This window comes from Copadichromis virginalis, linkage group LG18, assembly GCF_057382275.1.
Source record: "Copadichromis virginalis isolate Kocher_CV1m ecotype Utaka linkage group LG18, C_Virginalis_male_GT1.1, whole genome shotgun sequence".
Lineage (NCBI taxonomy): Eukaryota > Metazoa > Chordata > Actinopteri > Cichliformes > Cichlidae > Copadichromis > Copadichromis virginalis.
Window position 1 is genome coordinate 11,256,183 of NC_140635.1, and position 22,151 is coordinate 11,278,333.

A 22,151-nucleotide genomic window follows, 5' to 3' on the forward strand; every position below is an offset into this window, starting at 1 on the left:
ATGCGGGGCAATTGGACTCCCCATTATCTGTTGAAGAAGTCTTAAAAGCTATTACAGCTATGCAGTCTAATAAAGCCCCGGGCCCGGATGGGTTTCCAATTGAATTCTATAAAACATTTATTGGTAAATTGGCACCATTGCTTTTGTCTGTGTTTAACGAATCCTTGGAAACCGGTTCATTACCACCTACTTTCACACAAGCAACCATAGCGCTCCTTCTCAAAAATGACAAGGACCCAACCTCCTGTGGTTCCTACAGGCCATTATCTCTGCTTAATGCCGATGCAAAGGTATTGGCTAAAGTAATTTCATCTCGCCTTGAGGATGTGCTTCCTCGAATTATATCTGAAGAGCAGAATGGCTTTATAAAGGGACGGCAATTGTTTTTTAATACCCGTACACTCTTTAATGTTATTTACTCAAAGCGTCTATCTGAACTTCCTGAACTTGTGATTTCTTTAGATGCTGAAAAGGCTTTCGATAGGGTGGAGTGGGAGTACTTGTTTGCAGTTTTAGAGAAATTTGGTTTTGGTGATAAATTTATTTCCTGGATTCGGCTTCTTTATTCGTCCCCTAAAGCCAGTGTTCATACTAATGATGTTTACTCTGATTATTTTGCGCTGGGTCGTGGTTGTCGTCAAGGTTGCCCTTTGTCTCCCTTACTCTTTGCCATTGCCATCGAGCCTCTGTCTATTACATTGCGATCTTCTTCTGTATTCAGGGGAATCATCCGTAATGGAATTACACATAAAGTATCATTGTATGCGGATGACTTGTTATTATATATGACTGACCCAGCATGCTCCATCCCTGCTGTTTTAAGTATTCTGGAGAACTTCAGTTCGTTTTCAGGTTATAAATTGAATTTGGGGAAAAGTGAGTGTTTTCCTGTTAATACGGCAGCACGTCAACTTCAACAGTCCGATCTACCCTTTCGTCTCAGTCCGTCTGGGTTTAAGTACTTAGGGATTAACGTGACTCGCTCTCTAGCTGGCCTTAAATCAGCAAATTTGTCTCCTCTTATATCTAGGGTCACATCTGATATTCAAAGATGGGGTAATCTCCCCCTTTCTTTAATCGGTAAGATTAACGTTGTTAAAATGAACATCTTACCAAAATTTTTATTTTTATTTCAGTCAATTCCCTTATTTTTGCCGAAACATTTTTTTGTTTCACTGGACAAGATTATTGGTTCTTTCATTTGGGGAGGGAAGCCACCTAGGGTCTCTAAAACTTTGCTGCAGCGATGCAGATTTAGTGGAGGACTTGCATTACCTAATTTTTTAGTCTATTACTGGGCCGCTCACATCCATAAACTTTGCTACTGGCTAAAATCTTCTGGTTCCTCGTGGTGTAAATTGGAGCTATCATCATGTAAGGGCTCTTCTTTACCGGCTTTGCTCTATTCCTCTTTACCCGTGAGACCCTCTCTGTACACTGATAATCAGGTGGTTCTTAACACACTCAAAATCTGGTTTCAGTTTAGGCGTCATTTTAATTTTGTAATGCCGTCTTCCTCGGGTCCTCTAAGCGACAACCATTTGTTTCCCCCTTCACTTTTGGACTCGACATTTTCAGTGTGGTGTGACAAGGGTATAAAACAGTTCAAACATTTATATGTGGATGGTGTTTTCGATAGTTTTCCCAACTTGTCTTCTCGTTACAATCTCCCTGTTACCCATTTGTTTCGCTATTTTCAAATTCGAAATTTTGTTGCTAAGTGTTTCCCAAATTTCCCCTCTTTGCCTCCAGAACAGCAGTGGGAAACTACGTTATCATTTATTCCTCATCACAGAGGAACCATTTCGAAACTCTATGATGCTATTCTGTCTTTTAGTAACCACTCTAATGTTAAGCTTAAGCGTACATGGGAAGAAGAACTGGGATTTCGAATACATGAGGAGTCTTGGGAACAGGCTATAGCGAGAGTACGATCTTCCACCTCCTGTGCTCGTCTTGGACTTATTCAATTTAAGGTCATACACAGGGTGCATTTCTCTAAGTCTAGACTTTCTGAATTGTATCCAGAAGTGGAAAATAAATGTGATAAATGCCATGGTTCTCCTTGTCACCTTAGCCACATGTTTTTTCTGTGCCCTGAGCTACAAGGTTTCTGGACAGGGTATTTTGCTATTATGTCAACTGTTCTTGGGGTAACTCTTCATCCTTGTCCTCTGATTGCTGTATTTGGGATTCCTGCTCGCTCACTTACACTTGATTCCACACAAAGGGATATTATAGCCTTCACATCCCTATTAGCGAGACGTCTAATATTGTTGCATTGGAAGTCTGTTAAGTGTCCTACTATTTCCCGGTGGCTTAAAGATGTCATGTTTTTTTTAAAACTTGAAAAAATTAAATATACGTTGAGGGGTTGCACAGCCAAATTTTTTCACAAGTGGCAACCCTTTATCTCTTATTTTGCTAGTCTAGAGGTATTGCCTGTTTAAATCTACTTTTGTTACTGTTATATTCCTCTATGTTTGATGGTTGTGTTGATCTGTGTGGGACTGGGGGGGGGGGCGTTGTGTTTTGTTTTTTTTGTTTTGTTTTTTTTCATATATATATATGTTAATTAGGAAAATTAAGAAAGGTTGATTGTATTTCGGTAACTGCAAGTACTGTTTTCTTTTTTCAATAAAAATATTTTCAAAAAAAAAAAGAGTCTGTGTGGAAAACATGGGTGTCCTTTTCTATGAGTACATATCAGGTCAGGTTTGAACTTTTGGTCTTCTGTATAATTCGGCCTTTTGTTTATATTGATGCTAAACCTGTCCACCTGCACATGCTGCTAAGAATTAAACATTAATGAAGGCACTTACATTTTGTTAATTAAAAGTCAGAAGAGGAGACTCTTTTTCCTCTCTCTCTTTGACAACAGGATTGAATAAAAACTATCATCAAACTTGGCCGACAGGTAAAAGAATCCAATAAATTTGGGTACAGATACACCTTCTGTAAGTTAGCAAAATCTCCAAGCTGCCTTCAAGTTTAATGTGGATTTGCCTCACCAACTGCCTTGCATGGTAACTTGTGACTTAAAAATCCTTCTTGTGACAAATGGTTCATCTGATCACCTGCCAAGTATTTTTGGAAGTGGGTCCCTTTAAAATACAAATTTTTCTTGTATAGATGGTAAGAATCTGCCAGCTACATGCTACATACATCGCTGCACTACTCACCCCCCCCCAACTTTCAAAGCTCCTCAGTTTGCAGCTTGACTTTTTTCCTCTTTGGTGCTCTTTAAATTCTATAGATCATTCCTGTGAGCGCTAAGTTAGATGGTGAGACCCAATGATCTGTCAAGAATATTTGAAAAAGTGCCTGGCTTTTTGGCGAACAATTTCTAAGAACTACTTTCCAGATGGTTCGGTGTAACAAACCATCTGCTGCATCGGGTTACCCATCCAAAAGTGTTCTGCAGAAGTGCTACAGGGGGGAAAAAGCAGTGAAATACTAATGTGAGCTTTTACTTAAGCCATTTTCCCTCCATTTCTATCTTTTTGTCTTATTCCACCATGCTCTCTGACTTCCATCTCTCTCTCTTTTTATTTCCCCTCTCTGCGGAAAATTATTATTTGCCCTTGTAATCAGACTTGCATTTAAAAAGTGAAAAACCTGCTGGTAGTGTGTGATGCAACAGTGGTAATTTTGCACTTAGTGGGGCTGGCTGGAAACGAGTGTTATGGTGTTAGAGGATGCCATTAACAAGCAGAAACCACCCTGCTGAAGCTAATGAAGAAATTTCTAATGATAACTTTTTTTTTTCCCCTTAAGGATTTACGGGCTTAATAAGAGAATCAGCTGATTAAACAGTCAGTCAGGTAATCAGCAAGGCACAGAAGATTAATTGATAACATACACTACCAGTCAAAAGTTTAGACACCTTCTCATTTAATGGTGTCTATTTTCATGGCATTGTAGATTCTCACTAAAGGCATCAAAACTATGAATGAACACTTATGGAATTATGTGATAAACAAAAAAGTGTGAAATAACTCAAAACATGTTTTATATTTTAGATTCTTAAAAAATAGCCACCCTTTGTTTTGATTACCACTTTGCACCTCTTGGCATTCTCTCGATGAACTTCATGAGGCCGTCACCTGAAATGGTTTTCCAACAGATGCTGAGCACTTGTTGGTCCTTTTGCCTTCACTCTGTGGTCCATCTCATCCCAAACCATCTCGACTGGGTTTAGGTCAGGTGACTGTGGAGGCCAGGCCATCTGGTGCAGCACTCCGTCACTCTCCTTCTTAGTCAAATAGCCCTTACAACATTCTTTGTGGTTTTTTGGCCCAAACAAATTTCTTCTCCTTGTTGCTTTTCCTTAGCTGTGGTTTCTTAGCAGCTGTTTGACCATAAAGGCCTGATTCGCGCAGTCTCCTCTGAACAGTTCATGTAGACACGTGTCTGCTACTGGAACTCTGTGTCGCATTTATCTGAGCTCTAATCTGAGGTGCTGTTAAATTGATTTCTGAGGCGACTTGGATGAATTTATCCTCAGCAGCAGAGGTGACTCTTGGTCTTCCTTTCCTGGGGCGGTCCTCTTGTGAGCCAGTTTTGTCGTAGCGTTTGATGGTTTTTGCGACTGCAATTGGGGACACATTTAAAGTTTTGACAATTTTCCGCACTGACTGACCTCCAGTTCCTAAAGTAATAATGGAGATGTCATTTCTCTTACAACATCATGAAGCTCACTGAGAGAAGGCCAAGGTTTGCAGCACTTCCAACAAAGCAAAGAGTGGCTACTTTGAGGAACTATAATACATATTTTTTGAGTCATTTATTTATTTTTTCTTTGCTACATATTTCCATATATATATTCCTTCATATATTTGATGTCTTCAGTATCTACAATGTAGTAAAAATAAAGAAAAACCACTAAATGAGAAGGTGTGTCCAAACGTTTGACTGGTAGTGCATGTAATTTAACACATACAGAATATAAATTCCAGAGGATTGTGTTGGTTTGTCATCTTTGCTCATTGTGAAACACAATGTGTAGATTTTTGTCGAATGATTAAAATGATGCAAGAACATTTTTCATTCTCAGTAATCATCACCAGATAACAGATAAATCATGTCAACATTTTGAGGAAAAAATCTCCCCTCCCAGTCCATTTTTCATGTAAACTGATAAAGTTTCTTAACATTACCTATTAATGCTTTAAGGAAACATTATTTAGCAGGGCTGTATCTGTCTTTGCCTTGTTTTGTGCTCATCGTTTTCATCTCTGTCTGCTTCCATCTCTGTCTCTCTAATTTATTCCATCTGTCACTTTGGCTCTTACCGCGGACGCCGCTGTGACAGTGCTGTTCACACATGGTAGGATGGTTTGGGCATCTCAGATCTCAGCCTCTACCAAACTGAGCGTTAGCAGAGAAACCAGAAGCAGAATTCAAACATGCCAAAGCTGCAAATTCATTCTTTACTCATGTTTTTTATGTTTCTGTTTAGGTTTAGATTATATGGATAAAAAAAAAAAATGTGTGAATCTTTATGATTCTCCTGTGTTCTATCAAATCCACACCACATTATGTTATCACACTCATTTCCTGCTGCCCATTTTTAATGCTGGCCTAAGCCATAGCTTTGCATGATTCAGTTCAAAGTAATCCTCTCGACCAAGCTGTTTCAGCTCCATTTAAGCCAACTTTATTTTGATTGGCTGCTTTAAACAGCAGCTGTGCTCGCACCCAGAACTCTGCGCCTAAGATGACCATACAGGCCAACTAGCCAACAACTGGAGACATGTCAGATATGATTTTTTTAAAAATGCTTTCTCACTGCTCCCAATATGACACTCAGTGCACCCCATACATTCTTAAAAACTCGTTCTGAGAATGGACAAAAGAATGACCCTAGGAGGACACTATGCAGCATCTCATGCTCACAAACACCTTAATTTAAGGATTTCCACCCCTGCTACTTATTTCCTCACAAAGCTCAGTAACCAGGATCCTGGAAACATTAATATAACATCATCTACACTGTGAAAAGTTATATTTGTGTCTAAATATACTCGCCGTTTGGATGAGGCGGCAGCCTGTGAGGCTACAGGTTTGATAAAATTGCTTTTTTTTTAATCAAATTTGTAATTAGTTGAACAAGTGACATTTTTTCTTAAAATCATGCATCAGTTTGTTTGTTTTTAAACTAATAATTCTATATATTACTCCTTCTCAAAGCTCAGGAAATAATCCAGCCTCAAAGGCTGGTTTCGAATATATCTGAGGACATTTTCATTTATGCAAGCTGTTTGCACCCTAAAAGCATGGAAATGTTTAACATGGCTGCAGTGCACACTGTGACACCTACTGAGAAAATGAAGTAAAAGTAAGAAGGAAAGTAAAACACTTCCCAAAGCTGTGACCTTTAAACTGGGTTCATCTAGATGATGTTCTCAGTGATGAAACCGTCTTCACACTCAGACAGTTCGCAGGGGTTTGACTTGAAGACGAACTAACTAGAAGAGCCACTAACAAGCTTCTCAAGGATTTCTGGGTCATTATTTTACATCCTGGTGGAGGTGTCTGTGCAGCGTATGGAGCCTGGCTAAATAAACGAAGGCGGTGTTTATGTTCTGAATGAATCCCTAGCCCTTCCTCCTTGATTTCTTCTCTCTGATTTCAGTCGTTCCCCACCGTGCGAGCCTCACCTCGCTCATATCTGTCCGTGCTCCGTAAGGAAATGGTGATGAGCGCACTTGTTTTTGAATTCAACTCGAGTTGAATAATGATGAATATGAAGCACATCCTGAGTTTTATTACTAGGCTCAAGGCTAGCGCTGATAAATGACTGCTTCACACAGTTTCACGGCCACGTTATACAATTATACTTGCAACAACACCTGCGAGCATCACAGCAAGCTATCAAACACAGAAAGTGCCGGTATATATTCTGACCGTAAGAAGTGAAAGCAGCTAAAATGTAATTACTTAATGAAAGCTGGTTGGTTAGAAAAAAAGGTTTAATTCCCACTTTGATTTATCTTTCTCTGAATATGATGCTTTGTATGTTCATTCTGCCTTTTTAAGCCCTCCACATTACTCTTTACTTTTTTAAAAGTATGCAGTGCTTTCCTTATTTACTCCTTGTGGAAAGTAATTGTTATATTACCTCTGCATCACTCTGCAAATTGCAAACTTATTTCTGCACAAACCCCTGTCTTAATGAGGACGGCATACAGATGATCTTTCTTTTATTATGCAGCTTAAATGTTATTGCGATGCTAACAGCAAAGTCAGTGAAAAACCACTCCTAGAAGACTTCACAGACACACACACACACACACACACATCGATCATTAACTCATTACCAACTAGATGCCAGCTGCATGTTTGAATGACACTAATAGGGAATGAGTGAGGAACTTCGGTTATGTTAAAAGATATGCTCTGAATGACAGAATACACTTCTATGGCCTTCTACTTTGACCGTGATGATGTGGCCCTGCCAGGCTTCTCCCACTTCTTCAAGGAGAACAGCCATGAGGAGAGGGAGCACGCTGACAAGCTGCTGTCCTTCCAGAACAAGAGAGGAGGTCGCGTCTTACTCCAGGACATCAAGAAACCAGAGCGTGATGAGTGGGGCAGCGGGCTGGAGGCCATGCAGTGTGCTCTGCAGCTGGAGAAGAATGTCAACCAGGCTCTGCTGGACCTGCACAAGCTGGCTTCTCAGCATAATGACCCTCATCTGTGTGACTTCCTGGAGAGCCACTACCTGGATGAGCAGGTGAAGTCCATCAAGAAGCTGGGTGACCACATCACTAACCTCACCCGCATGGATGCCCACAACAACAAGATGGCAGAGTACCTGTTTGACAAGCACACTCTGGGTGACAAGAGCTAAATGCTGAGACGTAGAAGTGAGCCTGGAGTCAGCATGTTAACAACACAGGCTTTGAAGTAAACTCACTTCTGCTCCAGCTGATTTCTTTCCTGATTTCCTCACTTTAAAGCTGGCATCAGTTCTTGTATGTTGTGGTGTTGTTGTGTGAAATGTCACATGGAGCGATGGATGTTATCAGGGTATGGCTCTGCTTCTAAGCTGTCTGACATTTGGAAATGTTTCTGATCTGTTCATCTGAATAAACCTTTTGAGCTGGAAAAAAAAAAAAAAAAAAAAAAAAAAAAGAAGACTTCACAGAAAAATGCAGAAACAATTTTACCTTCCATTTTCCTTCTTAATAAATGTAATTTAATTGATTATTTTTTGTTTTATCTGTTTTTTATCTGTTTCTCTTTGTTCTTTAACTGTACCTTCTTTCGGACACACAAACACTCATCGTCCATTTCCTATCATCTCCCTCCTTTATATTCTTCTGTCATCTTTCAATTTCCTCCTCGTCATCCTCTTCTCACAGGAGGTTAGTCTCAGTGATCACTTGACCGTGACGATATGGCCTTATTTCTGCTTGTTTCTCTGTGTTTCTGTCTCAGGTGGTCCAGGCTCAGGTAAGGCTCTGCAGTGTGAGCGGATGGAGGAGAGGTTCGGCCTGCGTCGCGTCACGCTGGGTGACCTGCTCTGCAGCGAGCTGCAGTCTAACAACGATAGGGGGCGCTACCTGCGGGACGCACTTGAGAGAGGAGAACAGTTGCCTGAGGTCAGTGTGGCAGTCCAGAGTAAAACAAGCAAATAATGAGGGGATTACTGAAGCTCACAAAGCCTAGAATTATAAACTGATTTGACTTTACATTGTTTTCATTTGTAAAAATCACATTTTGCATTATTAGCACAATAAATACTCCATAACTGTTGTGTGATTGAAAAATTGGACATATAAAAAAAGGGATTAACCATAACCGTTTAGGATGAGGGTAAAATTAGATTCAACTCATCTCCAGTGCAAGTAAAAGAAAGTATTTGTCCGCTTCCTGGATTCAAAACGTTTTGAATGCGATAACTCAAGATTAAGGTGACGTACGAGCTTTAAATTGATATCATAGGTGCATCTACTAACAGTCTTGGATGAGTTTGAACCTCAGTGCTCTTGACCTCACATGTGTGTTTGATAGAGGCTGAGGGGAAGCATGGGCGGTTGCCAGTATTTTTGCATAACTGTCACACTTACATTTTTCAGATCATCAAGCAGTTTTTAATATTAGACAAAAATAACCTGAGTAAATAGAAAAAGCAGTTTTTAAATGATGATTTTATTTATTCAGAAAGATTGAAAAAATAATTTTGACTCACCTAAATAAACCTAATTGGTTGTGCCACCGTTGGCAGCAAAAACTGCAATCAGTTATTAACTGCCAATGCATCTCTCACATCAGTGTGGAGAAATTTTAGCCCACTTTTCTTTGGAGAATTGTTTCAATGTTTTCAACCAAAATCGTCCTGGTAAGGTCGTGCAAAAGCATCGCAATTGGATTTGTCCTGACTTTGGCTAGGCCACTCCAGAAACTTGATTTTGTCTAATTTCTTTGAGTCATTCAGAGGTGGACTTATTGTGAATTTTCTCTTACTGCATAACCCAAGTGCGTTTGTGCTTCAGGCCATGAACTGGTGGTCAAACATTGTTCTTCAGGATTATCTGGTAGAGGACAGAATTCATGGTTTCATCAATTACAGCAAGTCGTCCTGAAGCAGCAAAGCAGCGACAGACAATCACACTGCCACCGTTATGTTTAAATGTTGGTGTGATGTTCTTTTTATGAAAAGTTCAATTGAAAAGTTCAGCTTTTGGTTAGTGTACAGAGTATTTCCCCCAAACTCTTGAGGATCGTCAAGCTGTTTTTTGGAAAGTATGAAACAAGCCTTTCAGTTCTTTTTTCCCCCCCCCAGTCTCTTTATTATTGAATCATAAACTCTGACCTTAACTGAGAAAAGTAAGGCCTGCAGTTCTTAAGATGTTGTTTTTTGTTCTTTTCTGACCTCCTGGATGAGTCATTGATGGAGTAATTTTGGTAGGCTGGCCACACGTGGGAAGCTTCACCGCTGTTCCAAGCTTTCTCCATTTGTGGATAATGACTCTCACTGTGGTTCACAGTCCCAAAGCCTTAGAAATGGCTTTGTAAGGCAGGTTTCGATAGATTTTCTCCCTTAATAAATGAAATCATCACTTTGTCTAATATTGAAATTTGTTTGGTGAGCTAAAACATTTTAGAGTAACAAATATGGAACAAACTAAGAAATCAAGAAGAGGGCAAATATCCTTTCACTGCATTTTATAAACACGTCTGAGACAGCCAACGTATGATTGAAGGGCAGACAGGGAAAATGCATCAAAAGTGTTTTGTTGCTGTTTGTAGTGGGTCTGCTATGTTGCTCAGGGTTACATTTCAGAAAGGTTTAGTTTGAATTTCTGGCGTTAACAGCAGAGCTGAATCTGTGAACATATGTACTAATACAGTAGTGTTTTCATGTCTGCCACACTTGAGACCTATATAAAATCTTGCCAAGCCCACCATGGACAACCCTGCCCTGTTTCCATTTATCTGGGTCTTCAGTCAAAGCTGAAATGCCCACACTCCCTCTCCACCTCATTCAGCTCTTCCAGCTTCCGGACTAAACTAGCTGAGAGGCATAATCTCCCCAGCATGTTCTGCGGATGCCCCAGTGTATCATCCCAGTTGGAGATGCTTGAAACACTTCAGCTAATAGGCATCCAGGAGTTGCCCTAGTTAGATCCCCAAATCACCTCAACAGGCTCTTTTCAGTCCAGTAGAGTAGCGGCTGTACTAGTTGACTAAGCTCCTGGCATGATCTCTAAGGCTGAGCCCAGACATCCTTCTGAGAAAGCTCATTTCCACCTCTTGTGTTGTTGATCCTATTCTTTCGGTCACTATCCACAGCTTCTTGCCACAGGTGAGGGGAGGCGCATATAGTGAACAGCAAATGGACCGCTTTGCCTTCATGCCCAGCTCATTCTTTACCACAATAGACCAACAGAGCACCTCCATCCCTGCAGACGTGGCACCAATCCGGCTGTTCACTCTTCTCCAATTTTAAACTAGCTAACGTTATAATGAGCAAATTAAATAAAGCAACACTGGCTTCAGATTGAGAAACAACAATGAGTCCAGTTGTTGACTTTTGTAACTGCCCCTCTATCTGTGATTTAAATGTCATTCTTTTATGTGCAGGGCTAAAGTGTCACAGGATGTGGAGCTTAAGAATGAGGGCCTAAATGCAGGACACAAGACGGTCCTGCATTTGTTTTTTGGTAATATATAAACAATAATTCAAAAATCACTTTGAGCAAAGCATTACACATGACTAAACAGGGAGAAGACACACAGCAAAGATAGCAAAGGCTGTGACAAAGACTGACAGGAATATAAGACTATACCCAGACAGTTCATTAGGTAATGACCAACAAGAGGGTACCGAGACACAGATGAAGACTGTAAGGAAAATCAGAAACCAGAACTAACACGGGACCTTCAAAGTAAAAATAGGAAGTAACCAAAACATGAGTCCTAAGCACAGAGAGCTAATCTGAAGACAAAGAGAAATAAGCACAACAGAACAAATACACATAATAGAAGCAGAGAGGAGGAAACATGAGGAGCAACAAACTCAAAACAGAACGCCTAAAAGTTAAACTAAACTTAACTAAAACTAGAACAGTAAATAAAATGAAGTGCGTCCACAACTAGACAAGACCCTGAACAATAAAACTAAAAGTTAACATAAAAGGATAATAATGACTTCATGAATCAAAACACAGGGTCACACAACGGAGACGTGCTACTAGCAAAATCATGCTAATGTAAAAAGACAGAGAATCAAAATCAGTATTAAAATATTAAAGGACTTCAAACGCTCAGACAGATAAAACCACCACTTTCTGCACCACCACCATCTCTCTGTGTGGCTCTATAAAAAGGACCAATATCCTGACACAGACACCAAACAATATCCTGTGCATAATTTGGGAAAAATCAGCTGCATATCACACAACAGCAGCGTTTGACGCCGTTGGAATGAGAGCACATCACGCATCCCTATCGGTAATAAAAATCCCTGTATTTTCTTTATTTTCTGATGCCTTTCTCGAAGTAGTGCCATATTGCAAAAAATCTGAATGGAAATGAGTATCAGACGAACCAAACTATAAGAACACAGTGTGCCTATTTTTCAGGGGAATGTTTTTTTTCTCCCTACAATTATGAAACAGTACATTTTAATGACACCCGAGGATTATATCTGTTATTGGCTTATTTGGAATAAATGTAAGAACAGGATATTCAGTACAAGAAGCAACTGCAAAATGCCACAGCAGCAGAAGTGACAGTCAAACATGTCAGACAACCACTAACCACACTTTTTGACTGACAGGTAGACTGTGAGAGGACAAGTGTCGGCCTCTGACAGGAATAAGCACCGAGCAAAAAGCATATCCAAAAAATAATTATCTGACAACACGGCTGTATAGATTATCATTTTATAAAGCCTGGGAGTGAAGTAGTTTATCTAGAAAATGCTAAAAATGTACTTGCAGTTACTTGACTACACCGCAGCTTTCAGGCTGAGAAAATATGTATTATGTAACATGTTTTTCCTGCAGAGGATATAATTAAATAAACAGAAAAGGGAGGACTAACGTTAAATTTTTATATTGAAAAGCACTTAAAAAAAAAAGGGGGCTTTATTGGAGATTTCATAATGGTGAAACGTCTGTCTGAGCTTGAGGCTGTGCAGACATGGTAAATTATGTACTGAAAAACACGCTGACTGGGACAGAGAGACAACCTCAGGCATTATTGATGTAGGCACTGGAGAGTCTGCACTCAAACAATACTGATAGTATCGAGGGATGTTTTATTATGTGTGATTGTGGACCCCACCCAGAGTAGCTCAACACTTTCTAAAGGTATTCAGGGCCAGATGCATTATATTGCCAAACGTAATCACTCACACATCCAAATAATAGAATTCAGGTGTTCTAATCACTTCCATAGCGACAGGTGTATAAAGTCAAGGCCCTAGGCAGGCACACTGCTTCTACAAATATTTGTGAAAGAAATCGCTCTCAGGAGTTCAGTGAATTCCAGCGTTTTCTTCCATATATGATGCGGGGTTGTTATTCAGGAGATGGGCTCAGCCCCTTAGTTCCATTGGAAGGAACTCGTAATTCTTCCACATACCAACACATTATGGACATTTTAATGCTCCTAACTTTGTGGCAACTGTTTGAGGATGCCTCTTTCCTGTTCCAACATTGATTGTGCACAAACAAGGTCCACATTGACATAGATGAGTGAGTTTGGTGTGGAAGAACTTGACTGGCCTGCACAGAATCCTGACCCCAACTGCACAAAACACCTTTGGGATGAATTAGAGTGGCCAGGCCTTCTCGTCCATCATCAGTGTCTGACCTCGCAAATGTGCTTCTGGAACAACAGTCAAAAATTTCCATAAATACACTTCTAAACCTTTTGGAAAGCCTTGCCAGAGGAGTTGAAGCTGTTAAGGGTGACCCAACATCATATTAAACTTTATGGATTAAGAACTCAAGTTCAATCGTGTGTGAAGGTAGACGAGCGAATACTTTTGGCACCATAGTGTACTTTGTACTATATTTTTCTAGCATTGTTTTTAAAGGGGCTCTTTTCAGATTCTATTTTCTAGACTCTCAGAAATGTAGCCCAAAAGAGTGACAGATGATCTAAGCCCATATTTTATTTACAGGTCCTCAAGGCAGATAATACAGTACGAGGCACATAATATTCTTTAAAACAAATCGAGTGGTTGCACAGATATTAAAGTGGCAAATCCAAATAAAACTTTATTAGAAATAGTACGTTTCTTTCAATAATATATACAGCATTTGTGATGCTGTTCTTTTTCCCAGTAAGAAACTCTGAAATACTCATATTCATGCATGTGCTAGAAGCAGTGCAGAACGTTTTAATTCAGTTGATGTGCCCTCACGGCCCAGCAAGAGGACTGTTTCAGCTGAGAGCAGAGGATGTGTTCTGGGTGCCATTATAACAGATACACTCTGCAGCCCATTTTTAAGTACGCCTTGCTAGTACTGAGTTGGACCCCCTTTTTCTGCCTGCACAACTTTGTGTGCAATCCTTTGTGTCATATATTCAACAAGGTGCTGGAAACACTCAACATTGGAAGTGTTAATCCTTATTCAGCCAAGTAGGGAAAAGATCTAAAGGATAACACGATGGTTTAGGTAATGAAACTGCTGAAGTTAGCTCAGACAGATCTATAGGAGAGAAGTAGTCCAAATATAAATCAGGTCTCACAGCTGCTTCTTAAGCTGCTGTAGTTGCTTATACATCTGTGACAGCTGTGGGAAGGATGTGATGGTATCTTCTCTTTCGAGCGAGGCACTCATGTAGATTATCCACAGAGGATTGAGGAAGTGATTAAGCTCCACTCGATGCATGTTTTGAGTCATGTAAAAATACTCCTCTTTAATTAATAATTTCAGCCTGGCGTGGTTTATGTTTCTTCTGTGTGTGTACACAAATTGTCATTTCAAATGGGGAACAAGATCTGTCCTTGTCTAAATACAGAAAAGGTGATTCTGTGCAATAACTGTTCAGGGTTTTATTTTTTTTAAACATTTCCTACAGCTAACAGAAAAATACATGTTACACAAACAGAAGTACAACTATTCTAATGTGAGGAAATGCACCCATCATCATTGCTAATTATTTCCAAATTCCAGAGAGTACGTTTATGGTATCAGAAAGTATTCTGCAGCCTGCTTAAGCCCTTAATTAGACCTATTGATGATGTTTTTCACTGATTCCTTTTGATTGTTAAAAACAACAGCCTTAACTGGTGATTTAGTTCATTTAACCTTTTACAGAGGAGATATAAAACATGTACAGACTGAAAACAGGTCAGAAATGAAAGACTAATGAATACTTTTTGCATCCTGTGGCTTTGCTTGCTTCTTTTAAATTAATATTTAATGGCAATTATGAGCTAAAAATCTTTGATTTCTCCCTTTTAAACAACTTCGTGGCCCACCTGCAGTACCTCCAGAGCTGGAAACCACACTTTCCCAATCATTGTGTAGGATGAAAGTTTTTAGTCAGTTAATACTTAGCCTAACTCTTTTGCCAAAAGCACATAGCCTGGCGGCGATTACGCCATATGTTGGTAAAATGCTGACAAATTGAAAAGTTGTCTTAAACAGGAAAGCGAGCGGCGTTCACCACAAAGAGCAAGATATGCAAAAAAGAGAGCGAGAGACAGAAAACGTCAAAAGGTTAAAAAAGGCCACATGAGAAGTCTTCAGTGGTTTTTTTGTTTTGTTTTTTCCCCCCGTGGATTTCACAGAAGCTCCTGGTCTTTCATGACTACTGTCTTCTCTGAAACAGAGTTTAAGCTAACAGACAAACAACAACACATGAGACTTAAATCACATTACAAAAGTAGCAGGTAGAAGTGACAAATAGCTTTAACATACAGGCTTAATTTCCAGCATCCACATCCCTCATTACAGCTGCAGAGATTATGAGCCGTGATGCATTTTTCTGCTGGTCATAATTAATGATCAGTAATAAGCTGGTGGTTGTCAGAAAACCTTTTAATTGAACTGCGCTGCAAGTGTGTGACATTTCACATTAAAATGCACACACACACACACACACACACACACACACACACACACACAGCTGTAAGCATGTGTGTTCAACTTGCGTGTGCTTTTGATCAGAGTGAGTCACAAATATTGACTGGAATGTATTGCTGAAGCGTGTCCTTTCACTCCGCCTGGTAAACTGGTTGCAGTTTGTCAAAACACACAGTGGAGGATTTTCAACCTTAATCTGTCCATGGAGGAATTACTGAGCTCTGGTGTTTACGTTTATGTCACCACAGCCTTCAAACACAGCCTGTTAATTAATCATCTGAAGAATACGGTCTGCATGTTTCTATTTTTTTCTCAACTGAAAGAAATCCCATGAAAGGTTGTGCATCCAAATCCAGTTAGATCTTATCCATCTGTGCTGTAGAGCCCCACTATTGTCACAAACTGTTAAAAACAAATGCAATTAGTGACTGAATTACACCGTAGCCATTTTCAGACATGCACTTTAACCTGCCAGCTCCCTAGTGTAAAGCCCATCTGATGTCTGATTGCACAAATTTTGAGAAAAGCACACGTAATAGTCCTGTGAACACCCAGCTTGCAAGTGGTTGTCCTGTGTCCTGCACACTCTACCCAGACATAGACCCCTCAGAAACTCACTGATGAGTTCACATGTGATAAACTTCAAACAATGTCCCAACCTTTGTCATGGATCATCATGAACATAAAGTCCAGAGGCTCATATATAGAGTCCGGACATTTTATACAGTAAGCAGAAAACCATTGTATCAAACTACATAATTACATTTCAGAAAAGATAATTCTGTGAAACTGCAGTCACACAGAAAGAAAACCAGCCCTTAAAGATTTCCACAACTGATTAAAGCTTAACTTAAAAACAAGCCTTCACGGTTACAAGACGTAGTTCTGAAGTTCTATTATGTGAAGACATTTTTGCTGTTAAGAAGAATTCATTGCAAATATACTACTGATTTTACCAAAATCTGCCCTCCTACTGATCCAAAATGAACATAATTGCCTAAAGTAAGAGAATATTATTGACGTGAATTTAATTATCACCAAGCTCTCAGAGAAAGTTTTGACCTACAGAAAATCTCTGCTTATGCCAATAACTGACTCTTTTCAGGAGTCGCCAATATTTTCTGGTTTCCCTGTAATTGCCACCACAAAAAGTAAAGTGCTTTTCTTGTTCGAGCAGCTCTAGTAATGAGAACAGCAGGAAATGACACAGTGTGAGAAAGGAGCTGTACCCGGAGGTAGCAGAAAGTAAACAAGAGCTTTGAGACTGTATTGATTTCTGACGTGGGAGGGGAAAAAACAAAAAAAACATCTGTCTCTGACTAACTGTTTCAGGTCTAGGATCAATGGAGATGAATGGGATTTTGCTTGAATTTTCACTCTTTTCTGCTAAATAAATAGCCCTTAGAAAACTTTCTATTGATGACTGTTGAATATCTGGCAAGTAGGGACACATTTTTGGAAAGAAATTATAACAATAGTTTTTCCAGAGGATAAAAGGCCAGTCTATGCTTATCTATATTCTATGAAAAGTAACCGGCAATTTTTGCTGATTGCAATGGACTTCCTTGTGCTATTTTTATCCTTTTCTGCCCCCTGAAAAAGAACAAAAACAACAGAAAAGCACAAACTCCAAAGAATCAGAAACACTGAGGCTTTTCAGCCAAGATTAAAATGCCATATAAAGACACCCACGCACAGATTTACTTTAACTTTCTGTCTACTCGGTGGAGAAACCCAATGGCTTTCAAGCAAAGCTCTGCTGTCTAAGCTTCTTACTGCACATTAAGGTCATGTCCCATGTGTTCTCCAACATGAGCACTGTGAAATGCTTTTTTAATGCCATGTGAGAGACTTATGAGAGAGAGAGAGAGAAATGGTGATTTAAAGCTGGATGAATAATCCCACACTGGGATTACTGAAGTGCACCTCTCCAGGTTTACAACCGAAAACATTACAAAAAGCCGTTGTAACACAAAATCACCCACACTGGAGTTTTATCTCAAAGTGAGATAAAACGCTGTCGTATGTGGTGCAATGGTGAGTGACGACACAGGGAGTGTTTGCCTTGGTAAAGTGTTACTGTACTGTTGCCTGGAAACACAGAACATGTATTTTTCTGTGAAATACCAAAGTCTAATATCAGGCCTCACCATCTTATTCCAGCAATCTATTTGAGGAGTTATTTTCAAGCTCCTTTCCATGGTCATGTAAAAAAGAAAGTTTTCATAGAACCCTATGCAGTGCTGTGAAAAAATGAAGTACATCCTCGCAGCTTCTATAGGATTTAAGAGAGCAAGTATCAGCCAGGTGCTGCTAATCAAATGCACTTGATTAACTGATCATTAGCAAGTATAAGTACCTCTATAAAAGCCTCGTGTTCTGCTGTGAAGCAGCGAGATGCTTTTTAGCCAGAGCGTTGGCCTGACTCAAACGTTCACAAAAGCTTTGCACATACTTTGTCACACTTGTTTTGGAGCTCTTCAGGAATCAAAAATTCCTCTTTCATAGCTTTAAGTGGCCCACGAGGCATGTGGCCAAATACTAGTTCAGCTGGACTAAAACCGAGTGACTCCTGAACAACTTCACGAGCATCCCCTCATCCCCACTCCTTTCAGCCTCTAGGCAGTACTTGCGTAGCATTGCCTTTAGGGTCTGATGCCATCGTTCCAATGCACCTTGGGACTCTGGATGGTAAGCAGAGGACACAACATGTTTGATATTCAGGGATTTAGCTACCCTTTTTAAACACCTTTGACTGGAAGTTTGAACCTTGATCAGTTTGTATGACCATCAGCAGGCCAAACACAGACAAGAACTTTTTTAGCGCTGTAACAACCGACCTTGCTGTAATTTTATGTAATGAAATGGCCTCAGGGAAACGTGTAGCAGCACACGTGACGGTGAGCAGATATTCATTTCCTGACTTTGTTCTAGGTAGTGGTCCAACACAGCCCACTATGACATGGACAAATGGCTAATCCGCTACAGGAATAGGACACAGTGGGGCATCACCAGATTTGGTTTACCAGCAATCTAGCACACATGACAACTGCGACAAAACTTTGAAACATCACGTTTCATACCAGGCCAAAAGAAATGCTTTAACAAAAGCTGGTATGTTTTTGTGATACCCAAATGTCTAGACTTTCATGGGCAAGAGACAGGACCTTATGTCTATTTATGGTTGGCTATCTGTTTAACTTTACTCCAGTCTGCACTTTCCGCACCTGAGGAGACCACTGACGCATTAAGATGTCCTGTTCTACAAAACAGGCTTGTTGTTCTTTACTGGCTTGATCAGCACTTACCACACAATTGAAACAATTTCATGTTTCGTCAGCTTGTTGGGCTGAGGACAAGTGTTTGCTGGTCAGTTGAAGTGGTGCGTTCTTCAAGGATGGATCGGGCAGAACATTGTTTTCTTCAGTTTGCACATTACCCTCCTTGGAAAATGAGGACATCAGCACAGAATCGGAGAGTGAAATGTCAGCATCTTTACCTGATTATGCACAGGTAACCATACAGGCCGGATACAGCCCAGAGTTCACAGAAGAGTCCGGGGTCGTCTGATTTAGATGATTGTCTAAAACCGGATTTGGAAGCAAGAAACCTCCAGCAATATCATTCCCCATTAACATGGCCACACCATCTACTGGTAAGGCTGTGCAAACAGAAAGAGGGAAAAACCCTGTAGCAAGTTCTGATTTTACGTAAACCCGGTGAACTGGGAGCAGAACAGAATTAAAACCACAGGTGCTTTCAGCTGAGAAAGGTAAGACCCCAGAGAAGATGACAGTCTGGGAGCCTCCAGTCTCCCTCAAAATGCGTATTGGTTTCAGATCAGAGGGATTAGCTGTTAGTGGTACCAAGCCATCAGAAATGAAAGGTTCAAAACAAGGGTCAGGCATCTTACCACCACAACCAAGGACTTCACTGCGGGGCACTGCTTGCACAAAACCAACACCTTTAGTCTGTTGGGAATTTAACTACGTTTCCCGTTTTAGGGGTAAATAGTCAGCGCTGACATGTCCAGGTTTGTGACTATAAAAACACTGATGATTTTCCTTCGAACCAGACGCTTTAGCCGTGTGGGGCTGTTGCACAGAGCTAACACGTGGCGTCTCACTGACAATGAATGATGATTTATGGGCAAGCACATACTCATCAGCAACAACAACAGCAGATATAAGAGTGGTCATTTTCTGTTCATTTAAATACAAAACTACACGCTCAGGCATGCACTTTTTAATGCACAGTTTAGATAAGGTCTTGCAAACAAGGCTCACAGACGGGGCAGGATGCACACTCAGTGCAAAGCAGCAGCCCCTGAATGAATGTTCTTCAGCCTTTTAAAGACACAGGTGTGACCAGTCAGTCACTGGTCTGGCATCCCTCAGGTGGTCCAATAGACTTTCCCTGGAGGTATCCACGGGTTACCAGCCAGCCAATCGTCTGTGGGGGTTGCCACACCCTAATCTGCTTGAAGGAAGGCTGGCTCTCTTCTTCCAAGGCCAGGGGCCATAACACTTCCATACAACAAGACTCGGGGAGAGTGACCCCCTGCTGGCCATTGATTGCACTTTTCAGCTCTATTTTATATTTATAGAAGCTGAATTCGAGGAAAATCCACTGGTTATTGAAACAGGGATTCATTTTTTCATTTTGATATAACACTGCAAAAACTCACATAAACATGCAGAAAGAAAATTAACTCAGCTGAAAAACTGCTTCTTATTCATTGTGTTAAACTACCAGAAGTGGAGGAGCGCTTGTTTTCATGTTGATGCGGCTGCTGCTCGTGATTTGTTGCATCTGTGGGCAGCTCAGGGTTTCAGTCCAGGTTGCATGAATACCTAGTGGAGCATATCTTGCTACTGTCAATGTCGTGTCATCTGAAGACATAAACTACAGCTACCATCTCCCGTCCTACCCTCTTCCTTCCTGTAAGTTTTTCTCAAGAAGCCTTAAGATCACCAAATCAGGAAAAAGTTAAAGAAAACAAACAACGTCGGTCTTAGTGAGAATAATTTTAAAATCATTAACAACTGCAGAGCTGTTAGCACACTTAGCTATTTCCTCCTCTTATGGCAAAAAAGCCTTTAAAACATTAACACAGGTTAACTGCCTAGATCAGCCTATTTGATGAATGTTTTTCATCTACCCCAACTAATGAACATTAAGTGAAATGATGACAGATATCGCACAATAACAGAAGGGTAAATGTCTTTGAAGAAGTATTAAATTCACATGTACAAGCCACTTACACCATCCTCAGCTGACCCATTACCTGTAATGTGGAGGATATATGATAGTATCAATTGCTGGAATAAATTTTCACTTTATCGATGTTATAACAGTTGATTAGGTATTATGGTTGTTTTATAGGCTTCAGTTTGTGACGCTATTGGATTGGGTGATTAGTAACAGTCATAATGGCAGCTTTTAAATTGGACAATATTGTCCTATTACAGATATATAGGTTCAATTTATGAAATTGCTTTGCTTGTTTTTTGTTTTTATAGAGCATAACAAAATGCTTCATGTAATTCATGAATAGTGTCAAAAAAGGTTTGTTTGCACAGGATCTCTGGCTCTGTTGTTTACAGTAGTCTCAGTACTGTTTGCAGTACATGTAGCAGAGTAGCATCATCTGTGATGCAGAGTTAAGCAGTGCATTGAATACCATACCATACCACCTTTATTTATAAAGCACTTTAACATAAAACCAGAGTTCACAAAGTGCTGTACATGCTAAAAGCATAAGTAAAGAAAATTAAAATGAGATAAGATAAAATAAATAACTAAAAAAAACTAAAATAAATTGAAACATGTCAAAACAAATTGAGTCAACCCCTCTAATCAATGCCAAAGGCTTCAGCGAATAAATATGTTTTAAGAAGACTTTTAAATTCAGAGAGAGAAGAGGCCTGCCTAACATGCAAGGGTAGATCATTCCACAACTTTGGAGCAACTACACCAAAAGCACGATCACCTTTAGATTTATACTTAGTTTTTGGTACCTTAAGGAGCTGCTGATTGGCGGACCTAAGGGAACGGGGAGGTGTATATGGTTGTATAGCTCCGAGAGGTAGGGGGGGGGCCAGGCCATTAAGAGATTTAAAAGCAAATAAGAGAATTTTAAAAACAATCCTAAAATGTACAGGTAGCCAGTGGAGTGAAATTAAAATTGGGGTAATGTGCTCAAACTTTTTTGTTCCAGTTAAAAGACGTGCTGCAGCATTTTGCACAACCTGCAGGCGCCTAATGGACGCATCACTAACCCCAAAATAAAGTGCGTTACAATAATCCAGCCTAGAAGTAACAAAGGCATGGATTACTGTCTCAAAATGCTGTTTCGATAAGATAGGCTTTATTTTGGCTAATTCCCTCAAATGAAAAAAGCTAGATCTTACAACAGCTCTGACCTGGCTTTCAAGTTTAAGATTTGCCTCTATTTTAACTCCCAGATTAGTGATGACTGGTTTAACATACTGTGCCAGTGAACCAAGATCTATAATAGTGGCCTCAGAAGCGCCACCAAAAACCATCACTTCTTTTTATGTTAACGAGCAGTCGTTAACAAGAAGAAGT

At 40.0% G+C, this 22,151-nt stretch overlaps 1 protein-coding gene and 1 pseudogene across 1 annotated transcript in view; both read left to right on the plus strand.

Annotated features, from left to right (window-relative positions):
- ak5 (adenylate kinase 5) overlaps positions 1-22,151 on the plus strand; it is a 108,416-nt gene that overhangs the window by 75,708 nt on the left and 10,557 nt on the right. The window contains exon 11 of the mRNA XM_085438601.1: positions 8,446-8,609. Coding sequence (XP_085294727.1) covers positions 8,446-8,609 — 164 coding nt within the window. The remainder of the gene's footprint in view (positions 1-8,445; positions 8,610-22,151) is intronic.
- Positions 7,420-8,102, plus strand: LOC146687347 (ferritin, middle subunit pseudogene; annotated as a pseudogene).